The sequence below is a fragment of the Primulina huaijiensis genome, chromosome 16 (assembly GCF_012295235.1).
Source record: "Primulina huaijiensis isolate GDHJ02 chromosome 16, ASM1229523v2, whole genome shotgun sequence".
NCBI classification, from domain to species: Eukaryota; Viridiplantae; Streptophyta; class Magnoliopsida; order Lamiales; family Gesneriaceae; genus Primulina; species Primulina huaijiensis.
Window position 1 is genome coordinate 20,004,545 of NC_133321.1, and position 14,129 is coordinate 20,018,673.

General features: G+C 36.9%; 2 protein-coding genes and 2 pseudogenes across 3 annotated transcripts; 1 reads left to right on the forward strand and 3 right to left on the reverse strand.

Moving 5' to 3' along the window:
• Window positions 1-4,225: 4,225 nt before the first annotated feature.
• LOC140961728 (acyl-lipid (9-3)-desaturase-like) lies at window positions 4,226-6,053 on the reverse strand. The gene has a single exon (XM_073420396.1). It carries the CDS (start codon window positions 5,814-5,816, stop codon window positions 4,473-4,475), a length of 1,344 nt encoding a protein of 447 aa, XP_073276497.1. The 5' UTR covers window positions 5,817-6,053; the 3' UTR covers window positions 4,226-4,472.
• A 1,070-nt stretch (window positions 6,054-7,123) lies between these two features.
• LOC140961123 (ATP-dependent zinc metalloprotease FTSH 4, mitochondrial-like) lies at window positions 7,124-8,328 on the reverse strand (annotated as a pseudogene).
• Window positions 8,329-8,395: 67 nt separating this feature from the next.
• LOC140961124 (ATP-dependent zinc metalloprotease FTSH 4, mitochondrial-like) lies at window positions 8,396-10,228 on the reverse strand (annotated as a pseudogene).
• Window positions 10,229-11,268: 1,040 nt separating this feature from the next.
• LOC140961332 (heat shock factor protein HSF30) lies at window positions 11,269-13,743 on the forward strand. Of its 2 annotated transcripts, XR_012172332.1 has the most exons (3): window positions 11,270-11,699; window positions 12,163-13,023; window positions 13,110-13,741. XR_012172332.1 is itself a non-coding variant. In XM_073419787.1 (2 exons), the coding sequence occupies exons 1-2, from the start codon at window positions 11,391-11,393 to the stop codon at window positions 12,940-12,942; spliced, it is 1,089 nt and encodes a 362-aa protein (XP_073275888.1). In that variant the 5' UTR covers window positions 11,269-11,390; the 3' UTR covers window positions 12,943-13,743. The 2 variants fall into 2 exon arrangements, 1 of the variants encoding a protein (XP_073275888.1); XM_073419787.1 differs by having other exon boundaries at window positions 11,269-11,699; window positions 12,163-13,743.
• Window positions 13,744-14,129: the final 386 nt, after the last annotated feature.

Below are 14,129 nucleotides of genomic sequence, written 5' to 3' on the forward strand. Positions count from 1 at the left end.
CTACACAATTCATGCTTGGTGAGCCTGACATGGCGTACTGCGGGATGATTCCACATCCCTCTTGGCATTGAGCAAAAGGTTATGGACTTTGTTCACCTGAATCATCATTCCTACCTTAGTATTTATCACCATGAACACATCTGACTTTCTTAATTTTTTTATCGAGTTGATTCTCGAATTCAACCTTAAATGACTTGAAAACGTCCAATGTCTATGATTTTCATGAATAAGAATCAGGTATGCATATCTAAAATAATAATCAATGAATGATATAAAATATTGTTGACCATTCCAAGGTGATGAAAATGGTCCACAAATATCTGTATTTATCAATTCCAATACTTATGTGGTTCTATATGCACCCTTATTCTTTATTTTGGTATGTTTTCCTTTGATGCATTCGACACAATTGTTTAAGTTTATAAAATCAACAGAGTTAAAAATTCTATCAGATACAAATCGTTCAACTTTATTTCTAGATATTGTCATAATCGCTTGTTCCATAATGCACCTGAGTTTTCATTATTACATTTAGAATATTACCACATGATTCCACATTTAGGGTTTCAATATAAGAATCATTCATATCAAGCATATATAGACTATCATATATTGTAAGTGAATCAGTTCCAATAATATTAGAATTAATAGATAAACTAAACCGATTGTTTCCAAAGGAACAAAAATAACTTAATTTGTCCAAACTAAAATAGAAACCAAATTCTGTCTAAACGACGGTACAAAAAAATTATCTATTAAGTCTAAATAATAACTAGTACTTAATAACATCTATTTCTTCCACTTTGATCGACTTGCCATCAGCTAAATAAATGCATCTTTCAGCTTCACTTGGATTTCGTCAGCTCAGAAAACTCTGCACTGAAACAATTATATTAGTAGTAGCACCAAAATCGAACCACCAAGTGTTTCTTGATACTGAAGCTAAATTTACTAAAGAACATACTGAGAAGTGCAAGAATTGCACTTAATTTATAAGTTAATTCATTTGAATTATGTTGGTTTCGGACAGAATTACGCCTGTTTTTGTTGTTTTTGTGTCGTGCAAGGAATAAACAACTAGTTGATGGTTTAGAGCAATCAGAGGTATTTTTGAGCGTGAAACTGCGAAATACGAGAGCCACAGCGCCGCAGCGCTCATTTGTGCAAAGGACAAGCGCCTAGGCGCTGCCTAAGTAGCGCTGTGGCTCCTCATTGCCGAAGAATAAGCGCCTAGGCGTTAAGAATCTAGCGTCGCGGCGCCTACACCAGCGAAGCACATACACCTAGGCGCCACTCATCCAGCGCCGTGGCGTTAATGGCGGCGAGTTGGAATCAAATGGGCCTCTATTTAAGGCCCGGACGCGGAAATAAAGAAAAAAAAAGGGTTCAGAATCGACAAGCCGTTTTGGAGAGAAAAACACAGAGGAGAACAGGTGTGGAGAAGAGACGAAGATCTAGAGTGCGAAAAACGGTCGCAAATACGAAGAACGACGGATCTGGGGACGGATACGACACTTCGGATTTGTCATATACTCTTTCGCTTTTATATTTTCTTGCATTTTGATGTCTAAAACTTCGAATATGTGTTGTTTTTATTTAGAATTCGTCATGAACTAATTCTCTAGTCTAGAGAATGACATATCTTTGTGGATACGATGATTTGACTCGATGGTTTATTTGATTGAATTCCGCTTTTGTTTAATTGTGTTCTCTGAGTTTATTTTACTGCAATTTACTGGCCATAAATTGTGTGTTGTCTGATTAATTATATAACTCGAGAGAGGGACTATGATTATAGATCATTAGAGACACATCGTTGAATGTTTATATCGTTCGAAAGGCGTATAACTTTGGCGAGGATTAGGCAAGAATATAGTTTGCATTTATCATCTAAATTTAGATTCTTATTAGGAATGTTTGAATCGAGATTTGAATGATACAGTTTATTCGTCACTTGGGAAAGGGGGAATAAAATAATTATGTGTTCTTGGTCATTAAATAATTGGAATTCATGAATATAAATTTAACCGAGAATAATTATAGTGGAAACTTAGTGAAATCATTTCTCTAGATATTTTCTCTCATTGTTATTTCTCAACTCAGTGATTAGTTTAATTCTTTGCTTTCAATTAATCCGTTTAAGCAAAACAAACATTTTACTAAATTTTCTAGATAAAGTCGGGACTATTCTAATTACAAGCATTGATATACGTTTATATACACACTCATCGTGGGATTGACACTTGTACTCAAAAATACATTTTACTATAACTTGACGTCGTGCTCTTGCGAGCAATCAAGAAAACACACAACACATACCAAACTTGAAAATGTAACTTTCTTTGCACGACATGTATGGTACTTAGGACAATATTTCTTGACATGATCATTCTTTTACAAAAAAAAACAAAAAACAAAAACAAAACAACATTTCTTGTTCTTATCTTGCTTTTGTTTCTTTGCATGTGAGCCATTAGCAGCCTAATTCATTTTTTTCTTGCCCTTATCTTTATAGGTGCTTGCATAATGAACAGTGTTGTGTTATTTTAATCTCTCTTCCTCCTGAACGCAATATGAAATGAGATCATTAAGAGACCATTTCTCTTTTTGGCAATTATAACTTATCTTGAACTGACCATACTTATTTGGAAGAGAAATAAGATGCATGTTTTCCGAAAATTCAAGCTTAAGTGTCTTCAACTATGATGCAAGTTGGAAAAATCTGTATTTCCCTTAACTTTATACTTCATGGAAATCAGACTCTTCAGAATTGTGCTTGTTTCCACCCTATTGTTTTTAGCGAAGTGCTTCTCAATCTCATCGAGATATTCCTTAGCTTTGTTGACACTGTCAGACACCGCACTAAGCCTCAGGTATGTCGCGCTTAATGATCATAAGATATGCGGTTAGAGAGTTCTCACTTCTCATATCTAACCCTTTGTTTAGATGAAGTAGTATATGTAGGAGCGGTAGGTTGATCTATCATGATCGCAAGGTCTAGATCCATACAGCCAAAAACAATAAAAATGTTCACCTTCCAATCCTTAAAATTTGTGTCATTAAGGATCGACACTCAACTTACATTAGCAGATATAGTAGCAATTTTTGCTGAAAATAAAACATAATAATAACACAAATAACATGCTCATCTCAAAGAATATAAAATAAATGACAAATCTCATATCAAGATAACCAGCGCAACATCAATATCAAGTCTCTAGACATTAATATTATTTACAAGTGATACTATTGTTGTAACAATCAAATATTAACAATAATGCATGCATGACAAATAAGAAATCTATATTTGGACAGATTTAATATTTTCATGGAAAAGTAAGCAAATAAAACCTTATAATTGTTATATTATTTATTATCACATGCAATGAATCACGTTTTCAAGTATAAATATTATGATTATTACAATGGCCTCCTTGAGTTGTCGGGAAAATTTTCAACTATAAGTAATGGACTCGTTGTATGTAGTGGAAAATCATTTATTCAGATTTGTTATTTTTTATGACGATTAAATCCGTAATTCTTACCTAGTATTTCTTATTATCCATTTTCATGTTAATAGCTATTTTCCGCATATAGCATAATTGAAATTATGGTCATAGTATTTTCTAATTAATAAATAACTGTTACTATTATATTATTAAGAAAATAATAAATGAAATGAACAATAATGCAACCATTTGATAATGGGCCAAGAATAAAACTACCACAGGCCCAGCCAATTCGAAGTCCAATCGCTTGAATTACACTGCCACGCTATGACTATCCAAACACTTCGAAAAACTCCCTTGTTTTTTGCTATTTTGGGATTTGGACCACATTTCTTGGTATATTCACAGCTGTGTCCATTCCATTATTAAAGCATGTATGGACAGTATGGTAGAGGGAAGAGTGTAGGTTTTTTGGATCTACTCGTAGCAAAACACATCACATGAACCAAGAATCTTGACAAAGTGTCAAATTCCAGGCTGTACCGGATGGAATTGGTTTTTTTTTTTTTTTTTTTTTTTTTTTTTTTTTTTTTTTTNAATTGCTATTGTTCCAATAAAAATGCATGCAGCCAGACTAAAAAACTAAACTCACACTTGAAAACTAAATTAATTGTTGCTGACTTACTGTGATAGCTAAATTTGTTTGCTCAAACTATTCTTCAGAGTTTAATTTGAGCATCGAACTCAACCAGATAGTCACCCTCTAGCCTACTGCATTAAAAGTAAGAACTAAGGAACCCATATTACATATGATAAATTGAGAAATGCGCTCTTCCAAGCAATCAAGATCAGACAGCATTCACTACATATTGAAACAAACATTTTGAAGCTCTCAAAGTACTGAATAAAATGTTCAACATTGTTCGACAAGAACATCACTTGTCATGCTTAAAAATTGTTCAAGAAACAATGCAAGCCAATTGTGAGATAGGCATAAATAAATGCGGACAGCATTCTCTGGATTTAACCGTGAGTGTTGACAGCTTCCCAGACTAGATTTTTTGGAACTGGTTTGGAGAAATCCCGAGCCTGCAACGCAGCATTTCTAAGTGTTTGGATAGTCATAGCATTCGCCTCCAAGAACGATGCACTGTTATAAGGCAATCCATGTTTCTTGCAGAGTTCCTTTACAAAGGGCGCGACTTTCCGGAGATGGCATCGAGGCAATCTAGGGAACAAATGATGTTCGATTTGGAATTGCAATCCACCATGGAACCAATCCATCCAAGACGAGCAAGATATATTGAGAGTTCCAGTTGTTTGCTTTTCAAACCAATCTTTTCCATTAGGCAATCCAAGATAAACATTAGATGAGAAATGGTTCAAACAGAACTGAACATGTTGAGTAGACGTAACCGTGAAACTCGCTAAGACAAAGATCACCCTTTCACCCCAACTGGGCAAACAAGAAACAAGCAAAGGGTACCAAATCCAGAACACCAGCAATCCTAATAGCTCCTGCCCTCTATTGGGCACTTTTCTCTTAGATAACAACAAGAAGATTGATTGTGCATACAAATTAATCCTAGCAAAACACATCACAGGATAAAATGTCCAGTGCTGATAGCTAACCAAGAATCTTGACAAAGTGTCAAATTCCAGTTTTCTCTCGTAAAAGCAAGAAGTGATTGAGTTAAATAACCTGGAAGACACGGCGAAGAACGGGATGTGTTGAAGATCTGGATCGTGATCGAGGCTGTTGCAAGCGATGTGGTGAGCATTATGGTTCCATTTCCACCAAGCAATGCTGATTCCTGCGATGCAATTCCCAGACAGAACCTGGGCAACTCTGTTGAGTTTTCGAGTCATCATCACTTGATAATGACCAGAATCATGCCCAATCCAACCACTCTGAATCCAAAGAAATCCCACCAAACCACCACAGAGTAAATGCAACAGCACACCCTCAGAGAAAATCACTCCATAAACACTCACAGCAAACAGCAACGCCATAAAACACATTGAAATCAAAACCCCGTGGCCCTTCTTCTCGAAAAGCCCCATTTTAGAGAACTCGTACACTAGTTTTCTGTAATCCTTGGACACTTCGGACACAGAGTAGTCTTCCAAGTAAAACCCGTTAAAGAATTTGTCAAGATACTGCCAGGCTGTGCCTGGATGATAAGCAACAAATGCATCAGTTGCATCTAGGCCCGCAAGATTCAAGAGCGGTAACTCGCCGCCAGGGTGATCTTTCGCCCATTCTGAAACATCGTACACTTTCCCTTGAATTGAGATCCAAAGATCCCCTCTTTTGTTGTGGGTTTTGAGCTCATCTGATGTAATGTACCTTTTCTGGACACCCATTTTCCACTGAAGATGCAAGAAAGTGAAAGCAAGAGAGATGGAGGAGAGAGTGAGAGATCTGAGGAAAAAATCCTTTCCTTTATCCCTTCTCCCCTTTCTCTGGTTGAGAAAAAGATGGGATTTTTCCCCTTTTTATCTCATCGAAGTGAGGGAGAGATGGAGAAACTGATCCCAAAAAGTGTGTTTCTGTGTGCGTGAAATGAAGAGGTAAAGGAAGAGCTGTGTTTCGCTACTTTTCTATTCTTTTTGCACATAAATTCACATGAGATGTTTGTTATTTCTTGATATTCTAAAATAAGAATGTTTTATATACACGTCGTCAATTTAAATCAATGATTGTGTGTCTGAAAATAATATTTGTAGATCTTATTAGAAAGGTTATGAATGTTATGTGTCTCAATATTATTACTATTATTATTATTATTATAGAATGGGAAACTGTGTTTTGGATCCCAAGAATATAAGCATGACAGCATATCCTTTCTTCAATTCTTTCTAGCCAAATTCATCGTGCTTCTCAACTCCCTATGGGCTATGATTCAGGAAGCACCGAAAGTTTTAAATTAAACTATTTAAATATAAGTGGTAGTGGCACAAGTAGATGTAAATATATATTATTTAAATTTCTTAAATAATCTAATACTGCTACAATGTTCATATACGAATCTTAAACAAGAAGACAACGGAAATATAACCACATAAAATCGAATTTGTTTTCATTTCCGCTGCGTGCAATCATTGAAGCTCGAGTTTCAATGTTTATTTTTATACTGAAAAATAGAAAAGAAACAAAGGCAAATGATACACGAACAAGCTAGAGACGAGAACCCGTACATTCTGACTACTTGTGCGGCAACACAACGCGGAGTTCGGCCGGCTTAGGCTTGGATTTCTTTTTCACACAGTCCTCTAAAACATATTCTACATACGTTAGCGTTTTATTTTAAGAAACACTTGGAAAAATCCTACTTGACATTGTAAACCAACCGATTTTGAATTCATATTCGGCGCAGGTACAGATTGTTCATGAATCGGTCCAAAATATCATTGGTAATTCAGTGATTGTTTCTGAAACAAAAAAATTTATGCAATTGGGTGTGTAAAGTTGATGGTAAGATGAACAAGGAGGATAATAATAGTTCAATGGCGACACTTGGAACAAAGAGAATTCATTGCCGTTTGCCTATTCGAATTTCAACCTTAATTTAAAAGCTACATATCAATGCCCGCATTGGCAGCAATACGAACTGCAATCATTCTTCACAGGGCAAAAAGATTTCAAGCAAATAACCAAGCATATGCACGTCATATACCACTAAGCACCTTTGTTGAATAGCCCGAATCTTCCACATAGAACCTCTTCTTTCCGCCACTGCTACTACTGAAGCATGTACATGCTAAGATCCTACAGGGGCAATCACTTTGGTTTTGGCAGCTGCATTTGGTGTCATTGGGAGAGCTGTGGACTGTGAATTGCCACCGTTTAGTGTTGCGATGATCTGCTGCTGTTGAGTATGCTGAGAGTTCACTTGGTTAAGCAAGGTCTTGATTAGCGAGGGCGTGAAGCTCATTGTTATGCATGGATAGAATCGTTTTGGCATTGTTGTATGCCCTCTCTAAGAATTCCTTGACTTCCTGCTCAGTTAGGAGCCGAGTCTCGGTGCTCATGCTCTTACCATTATCATCATAGTTGTGAGTGACCACGCCCACCTGTTTGCTCATCCTGTACTTGGTTACCATTACTCGAGCAAGGTGTGTCGTCTGCTGAAGATCACTGGACGCACCTGAAGTCACTTCGCTTTCCCCATAAATGAGCTCTTCAGCTACTCTGCCACCCATTGCGACATCAAGACGAGCAAGCATTTGTTTACGAGATATGCTCGTTTCATCCTTCTCTGGCAACTTACCTCGTGGAACAATAGTTACTTTGTGTACTGGTAACACACCATCTGTATGAATCGCTACCAGGGCATCTCCTCCCTCGTGGTATGCTGTTAGTTTCCGTGATTCTCCAGAAATAACGGCTGATTTCCCTTCACTGCCCATCATAATTTTGTCATTCGCATGCTCTAGATCAAACATGGTCACTGCTTTGGCACCATCCATTGCAGCTTTTAGAGCAGCAACACTAAATGCCTAGGCCCGCTTGCCGCCTAACACCTTGTCGGTGCGGTCGGCGCCACTCTCTTAGCCCGAGTTTTAGAACAGTGGCCATATACCAAACTTATTTAGAGTAAACACACAAGGTCTAAAGTCAAATCCCTCGGCATCATGTTAAATGCTAGTCTACTTAAACAATTGCCGTGAACCAACATTTAAAACCGCAATATGTTCACAAGTACTCCATTCTTTTGGCGTGTATTTGAGGGTTTACAAAACAATAGACCCATAAAGGCAATACCTTGGGATCACGAAGATAGTGAACAATTTCTTCCAGTTCAGCTTTTGCCTCATCAACTCCCTTCACCTCACTTAAACTTTGTATTTGATTCCATACTAGGCTGCACTTCATGTAAAGCAAGCCCTGTCAGAAAAGTGAGAAGCATATTATTTATCATTTAATTAGAGACAAAACTGAATCATAGGGCAATACCTTTGCCAATTCCTCTATCCTCAATTAGAGCCCCAATACCAGAAATTAAAAGGAATGACAAACCCAAAGCACGGACAGTCCATCACAACTGCTCTTTAAAGTGACCTCCTTCCGCGGTCACCATATGTATAGGCGCATTTGCAGTACCCCGAATTCCATCTTTGGAAGATTTCCCCGAATTTCTAAAAGCTGAAAGTGCTCCAACACTTTCTTTATCCACTTGCGAGCTAGTAGCACCTGAGATTCTTACATAAAAGTTCAGTTAAAATATAAGTTTTCAAGGGACAAAACAAAATCTGTAACCACAGAAGAGGAGTTACAAAACAATGGGAAGTAGTTCATTCGATATAGCTATACTGAGGTAGGAATATATTCATCAAAAAACACGTCTTACTATTGGAAAAAATTTTCTTTTTGATCCTCACCTCGGTGCAATGTTTTGAGAAGCTAACTTTCATGAAGCCTATCAACCTTCACGAAAGCCTTGACATTTTCAGCAAAAGCTGCGGATTAGAGTGTGCGAAGGTTCACTCTCAAACATCCTTATGACTGACTCTGGATCATTTCGACGATATAGCTCCTTAAGATAAGCAGTGTCACTTGATCCATCTGTTTCACGCAATCTACGAGCTAGACTGCCAAAGTTTTGGGCCTTCCAATTGAATCTGCTCCTAGAGTACTAGAAAGTTTGTGCACCACATGAGAAACAAAAGAGTGATAAGCATGAATGCGTATAATAGGTAGGAACAGAATGTAATCAAGGGAGTAGCATGACATTACTGAATATTCTATGATAAATCAATCATGTTAATCATGAAGCAAATATGACAACAAAATAAAGATGCAGTAGATTAAATCAATTTCAAAGTGCATTTGGAACAAAAGAGGTGAAAGAGGGAGTGCTAGAACTTAAAACGCACAAGGACATGAATGGGTTTAATAACCTACAGACCTTTTCACCCTTGTCTAGGACTGTCACGTTCCTATCAATCCCAAGTGTTTCCATGACATGCCATGGCCTTGTTCAGAATAAGGAGACAATATTTATCAAAAGATTTCATCAATGCATAATTAATAAGTAAAAGTATCGCTAGTTTAAACAGAGCTTTGTGGGAAAACCTGAATGCTTTCATGAGCTACAAAAGATGTGCAATTTGACACATGCAAGCTATGTATAAAAAGTAATTGGCTCATTCTAGGCCAAATAATATTTACATATTCAACTCTTATGCTAGTTCAACCAAGTTCATGTTACCCACATATGTGATGAGATATAATCATCATAAAACACATTCATCGTTCAATTAGCACAGCCACGCATTAGTAGCATTCCACAGAAAATCAGAAGAAACAAATACTGGAAAACAAACTTTAAAGAGTAAAAAAATCATCAGAATACAATTGAATAGAAATCTATCAATCTAAAATGGCAACACTCCATGTGCTATCATTCGCCAAAGCCGTGAAGCAGAAAGTATCACAGTCATTTTGATAGAAAAATAATAACACATTTGCAAGGAGCTGAACATAAATTTTTAGCTGGGAAAGAAAGGGTATGTACCACATCCTCTAGCATATGGTGAAGTTCTGTAACTTCGGGCAGCTAAATTGCTAAATTGCCTCAGTTGACATTGTTGCCTTTTTACCTATAATAGGAATGCGCAGGGAATCGCTAAACAAGAGCAGAGCAGCGAGTGAAAGCATGCTGAATCTCAAACATCCAAACGATATATGTGATTAAGTAGTCATTTCAATGGATACAAGCAACAAATTGAATATTAAATTTCCAAAGAACAAACCCGATTAAATGAGAATTTCATTGAAGTCACAGGCAACAGAGCATTATGACAATCTTTCCGATTAAATGAGAATTTCATTGAAGTTACAGGCAACAGAGTATTATGACAATCTTTCCTTTCCAAGCTTCAAAACTGCCACAATAAGAATTTCAAAACTTGGACAAATTGGGAAAATTTGAGGTGAGAGGTGATCGGAAATGGGAGGAGCTATTCGTTGATCCGCGAAGAAGATGGATTCTTGATTTCTTTGTTTTGTACAAGAAACATTATATTAATCGAAGGAAATAAAAAGCGTGTGAATAATTTAGGAACAAAATTTAAAAAATGGTACAAACATATTGTAGGTAAATCGATGGACGTTCAAAACTAATTTGAGGGATTGAACCTGGACCAGGCGACAGAACCGGTACTTTCATTCAGTCTCCAATCATCAAACTCAAGTTTCCAAGTTCATTCGGATAGCAAACAAGGCAAGAGGTAGAACGAAGCCTTCTCCATGTGTCAGAAATACATGGACACTTGCCGAGTGCTATTGAGGAGCTTATAACCATGGAATTCACGAAACTATGTATTGTTGTCCAATATTTATGCCGAAAGAGGTAATTGCGGTCTCTAAAACAGAGTTTGATTCGATGGTTATGTATACCTATGGGTGGGTCATTTTGTGATGAGATATGAACTGAAACCGAGGGGTGTACATCATAGTGAACTCATAAAAAAACATGTCTTGTTCAATACGGTCGGATTGGCTTGACGGGTTTATATAAAAGAAACATGTCTCGTTCATTTTTGTTCAATTAAATTAATTTCGTTGACGGATCCTAATTCCGGAATTTTATATTAATAAATAAACATTTTGTCCTATAATTTTATCATTTCTTTTTTATTATGAAGTTCGTAATTCTAAAAATGAAGTCTTTAGAAGGTTCTAGACCATTTCACAGATTGTGGCAAGCTATCTTGGAAAGCAGCAGTAGGCCCACTCTGAAACATGCTGACAAATCCAAGAAATATCCAAGTAAAGTTGAAACTTTGTTCTCCAAATTTCCAGAACTTTCGTTCCCACGGTCACACCCTAATAAAGTCACTCTCACTCACTGGAAACCACAAAACCCAACGAAATAAACTCACAATTCAATTCTGGGGATTAATTTTTCGAAGAAAGTTTCGATCTTCAAGGCAATGGAAGGCGTCAAAACTAAATCAGAGGGGGAGCGCGACACCAGCGGCGGCGGCGTTGGTGGTGCAGCCTCGTCGTCGTCATCTTCTTCGCCACGACCAATGGAGGGTCTGCATGAAATGGGCCCACCTCCATTCTTGATCAAGATCTTTGAAATGGTTGAGGATTCTTCAACTGATTCGGTGATTTCTTGGAGCAAGACTAAGAACAGCTTCATTGTATGGGATTCTCATAAATTCTCATCCACTTTGCTTCCAAGACACTTCAAGCATAGCAATTTCTCTAGTTTCGTTCGCCAACTCAACACTTATGTAAGTGTCTTCAAGAACTAGGTCTCAAATTTCTTTCTTGCCTTTTATGTTTACTACAATCTTTGCATACATTCCAATAAATCATTCTGTTAGTTCTAGTGACTTGCGTTTCTCCGCTCAGTTTGACGCTCTGATGAATCAACATGTGCAACACCTATATTTTTTGAAGCCAACACGTGCTAAATGTTCATTACTTGGTGGTTGAAACCTATAATGCCTTGAGCTATTGGATAAGACTATCGTTTTTTTTTTTTTTTTTTTTTTTTTTTTTTTTTTTTTNCTATTTACCAGTGTGAGCGAAAGTTTAGTTCAATGCGCTGGCAGGGAAAAAAAATAAAATATTTGCTTGATTTGATAATTTACGATGCTTGCAATGGATTTTTTGCTCTGGTTCTGATGTTAATCAGTTGGAAGCACATATAGTGTGAGTTTTACGATGATACTAAAATATTGAAATCTGCAGGGCTTTAGAAAAGTTGATCCAGATAGATGGGAGTTTGCCAATGGAGGGTTTTTGGGAGGACAGAGACATCTCTTGAAAACCATCAAAAGGAGACGAAACCTGGTGCAAAGCAGCATTATTCAACCAAGTGAAGGTTCTTGTGTAGAGCTGGGTCTATTTGGAATGGAGGAAGAGGTTGAAAGACTGAAAAGAGATCGAAATCTTTTGATGGCGGAAATCTTGAAGCTTAAACAACAGCAGCAAAAGTCTAGGGAGCGAATCCTGGAAATTGAAGAAAGGATACACTGCGCGGAGGCAAAACAACAGCAAATGATGAGTTTTCTTGCGAAAGCCTTTAGTAGTCCAGTGTTCCTGCAGCAATACTATGACCAATATTCGCAGAAAAAAGATCCAAAGAGAATAGAAATTGGGCAAAAGAGGAGATTGACCATGAGTCCAAGCGCGGAGAATGTTCAAGAAGACCAAGATGAGGAGAAGTTCCAAGATATTGGACTGGAAATGGAAACATTTCTTTCCGCTGCAATGTTTGATGGATCTAGCAGTGGTGAAAAGGATGCTTGTGCAGAGAAAACTCCCTCCACAGGTGTTGCAAGTTTAAATCCTACCACGGAAGAAATATGGGAGAAGTTTCTTGGTGATGATCTTACAGTTCTTGAGTTCGCTGAAGAAGTCTCTGCCGTTGATAAACAGACAGACGTAGCTGTGGGAAATTTGGTTCCTGAAACTCCAGAGTGGGATGAAGATCTACAAGAGCTTGTTGATCAGTTGGAATTTCTTTAATTGGAGCCCGGAGAAGTTATTTTCTCTAAGAATGTGATGTTTTTTTGGCCTCGACGCCACTTTTGACGGTTCCCACACTAGGTATGGTGTGGTTCATTTTCAATTCTGAGCATCGATGTGCCTTTATAACTATATATGATATGCTTCTTGTCTTCTTTTGGTTTCAGGGAACGTGAGCTCGGTTGGAGGCAAATAATTAATCGAACTCTCTGTATCCTTTTCTTAGTTAAATTCAGTTGTGTTTTTGGTCTTTAATATTTTCCAGGCGAAAGTGTCGACCGATGAGCTCAATTCTGTCTTTTCATTCTTTTTCTGCAGATGCAGGTACTAATACAATAGTTGAAGAGGAAGAAAGAGGCCTGAATGCTTCATTCTTGAAACAATAGCTCTGGATTGATTTATTTCTAAGACGAATCCTACTGGTTGTTCAGGGTGGTTATCAATGAACTCTAAATAATTAAGGTTGATTATGAGTAATCTTGCAGCAAAAATTTGATGGGTCGGTCGGTCGGTCGGTCGTATCATCATCTCTCTCTTGCAAATTTTGTCCAGGACAATTATCGGAATATATGGGTTCAACTATTTTAGACAGCTCAAATTTGAAATTTTTGGCACATTTATGAGTGGGTAATCGTGCAGTAAAATATAGCCCAATGGCCCTTTTTAAGTAGGCAGGGTCTAGAGAATTGGATGGGGTGTTTCAGAGTTTTAGATTAGAAATGTAAGACGATCTGTACTTCCATGTTTTTTCAATTGTTGCTTCAATTTCTTTCTTTCCCTTCGTTTCTTGAAAGCGCTTTCTTTCTGTCTTTTCATCACAATCAACGCATTTTATCAACTAAATAAATATGGTCGATCGTTACCTAAACTCCTACAAACAAACACAAAAGACGCATCATATCACTCACTCGAGAAATAAAAAAGAATCCAAGTTAAAACTAATAAAATAGAAGTGCACAAATTGAACTTTTCAATCTTATTTATACTAACAAATTTTGATGTCATGATGATCCATCTTTTTATTCAATAACAAACTTACTCTTGTTTAATTATCTGACATTTGTTATTAAAATAAAGTTTATTATCAGCAAATAATATATTTGAATCTTATCTAAATTCAAACTATCATATCATATATCATTTAAAAGTTATTATAAAAAAAACAAAAAACATATAAAAATAATCTA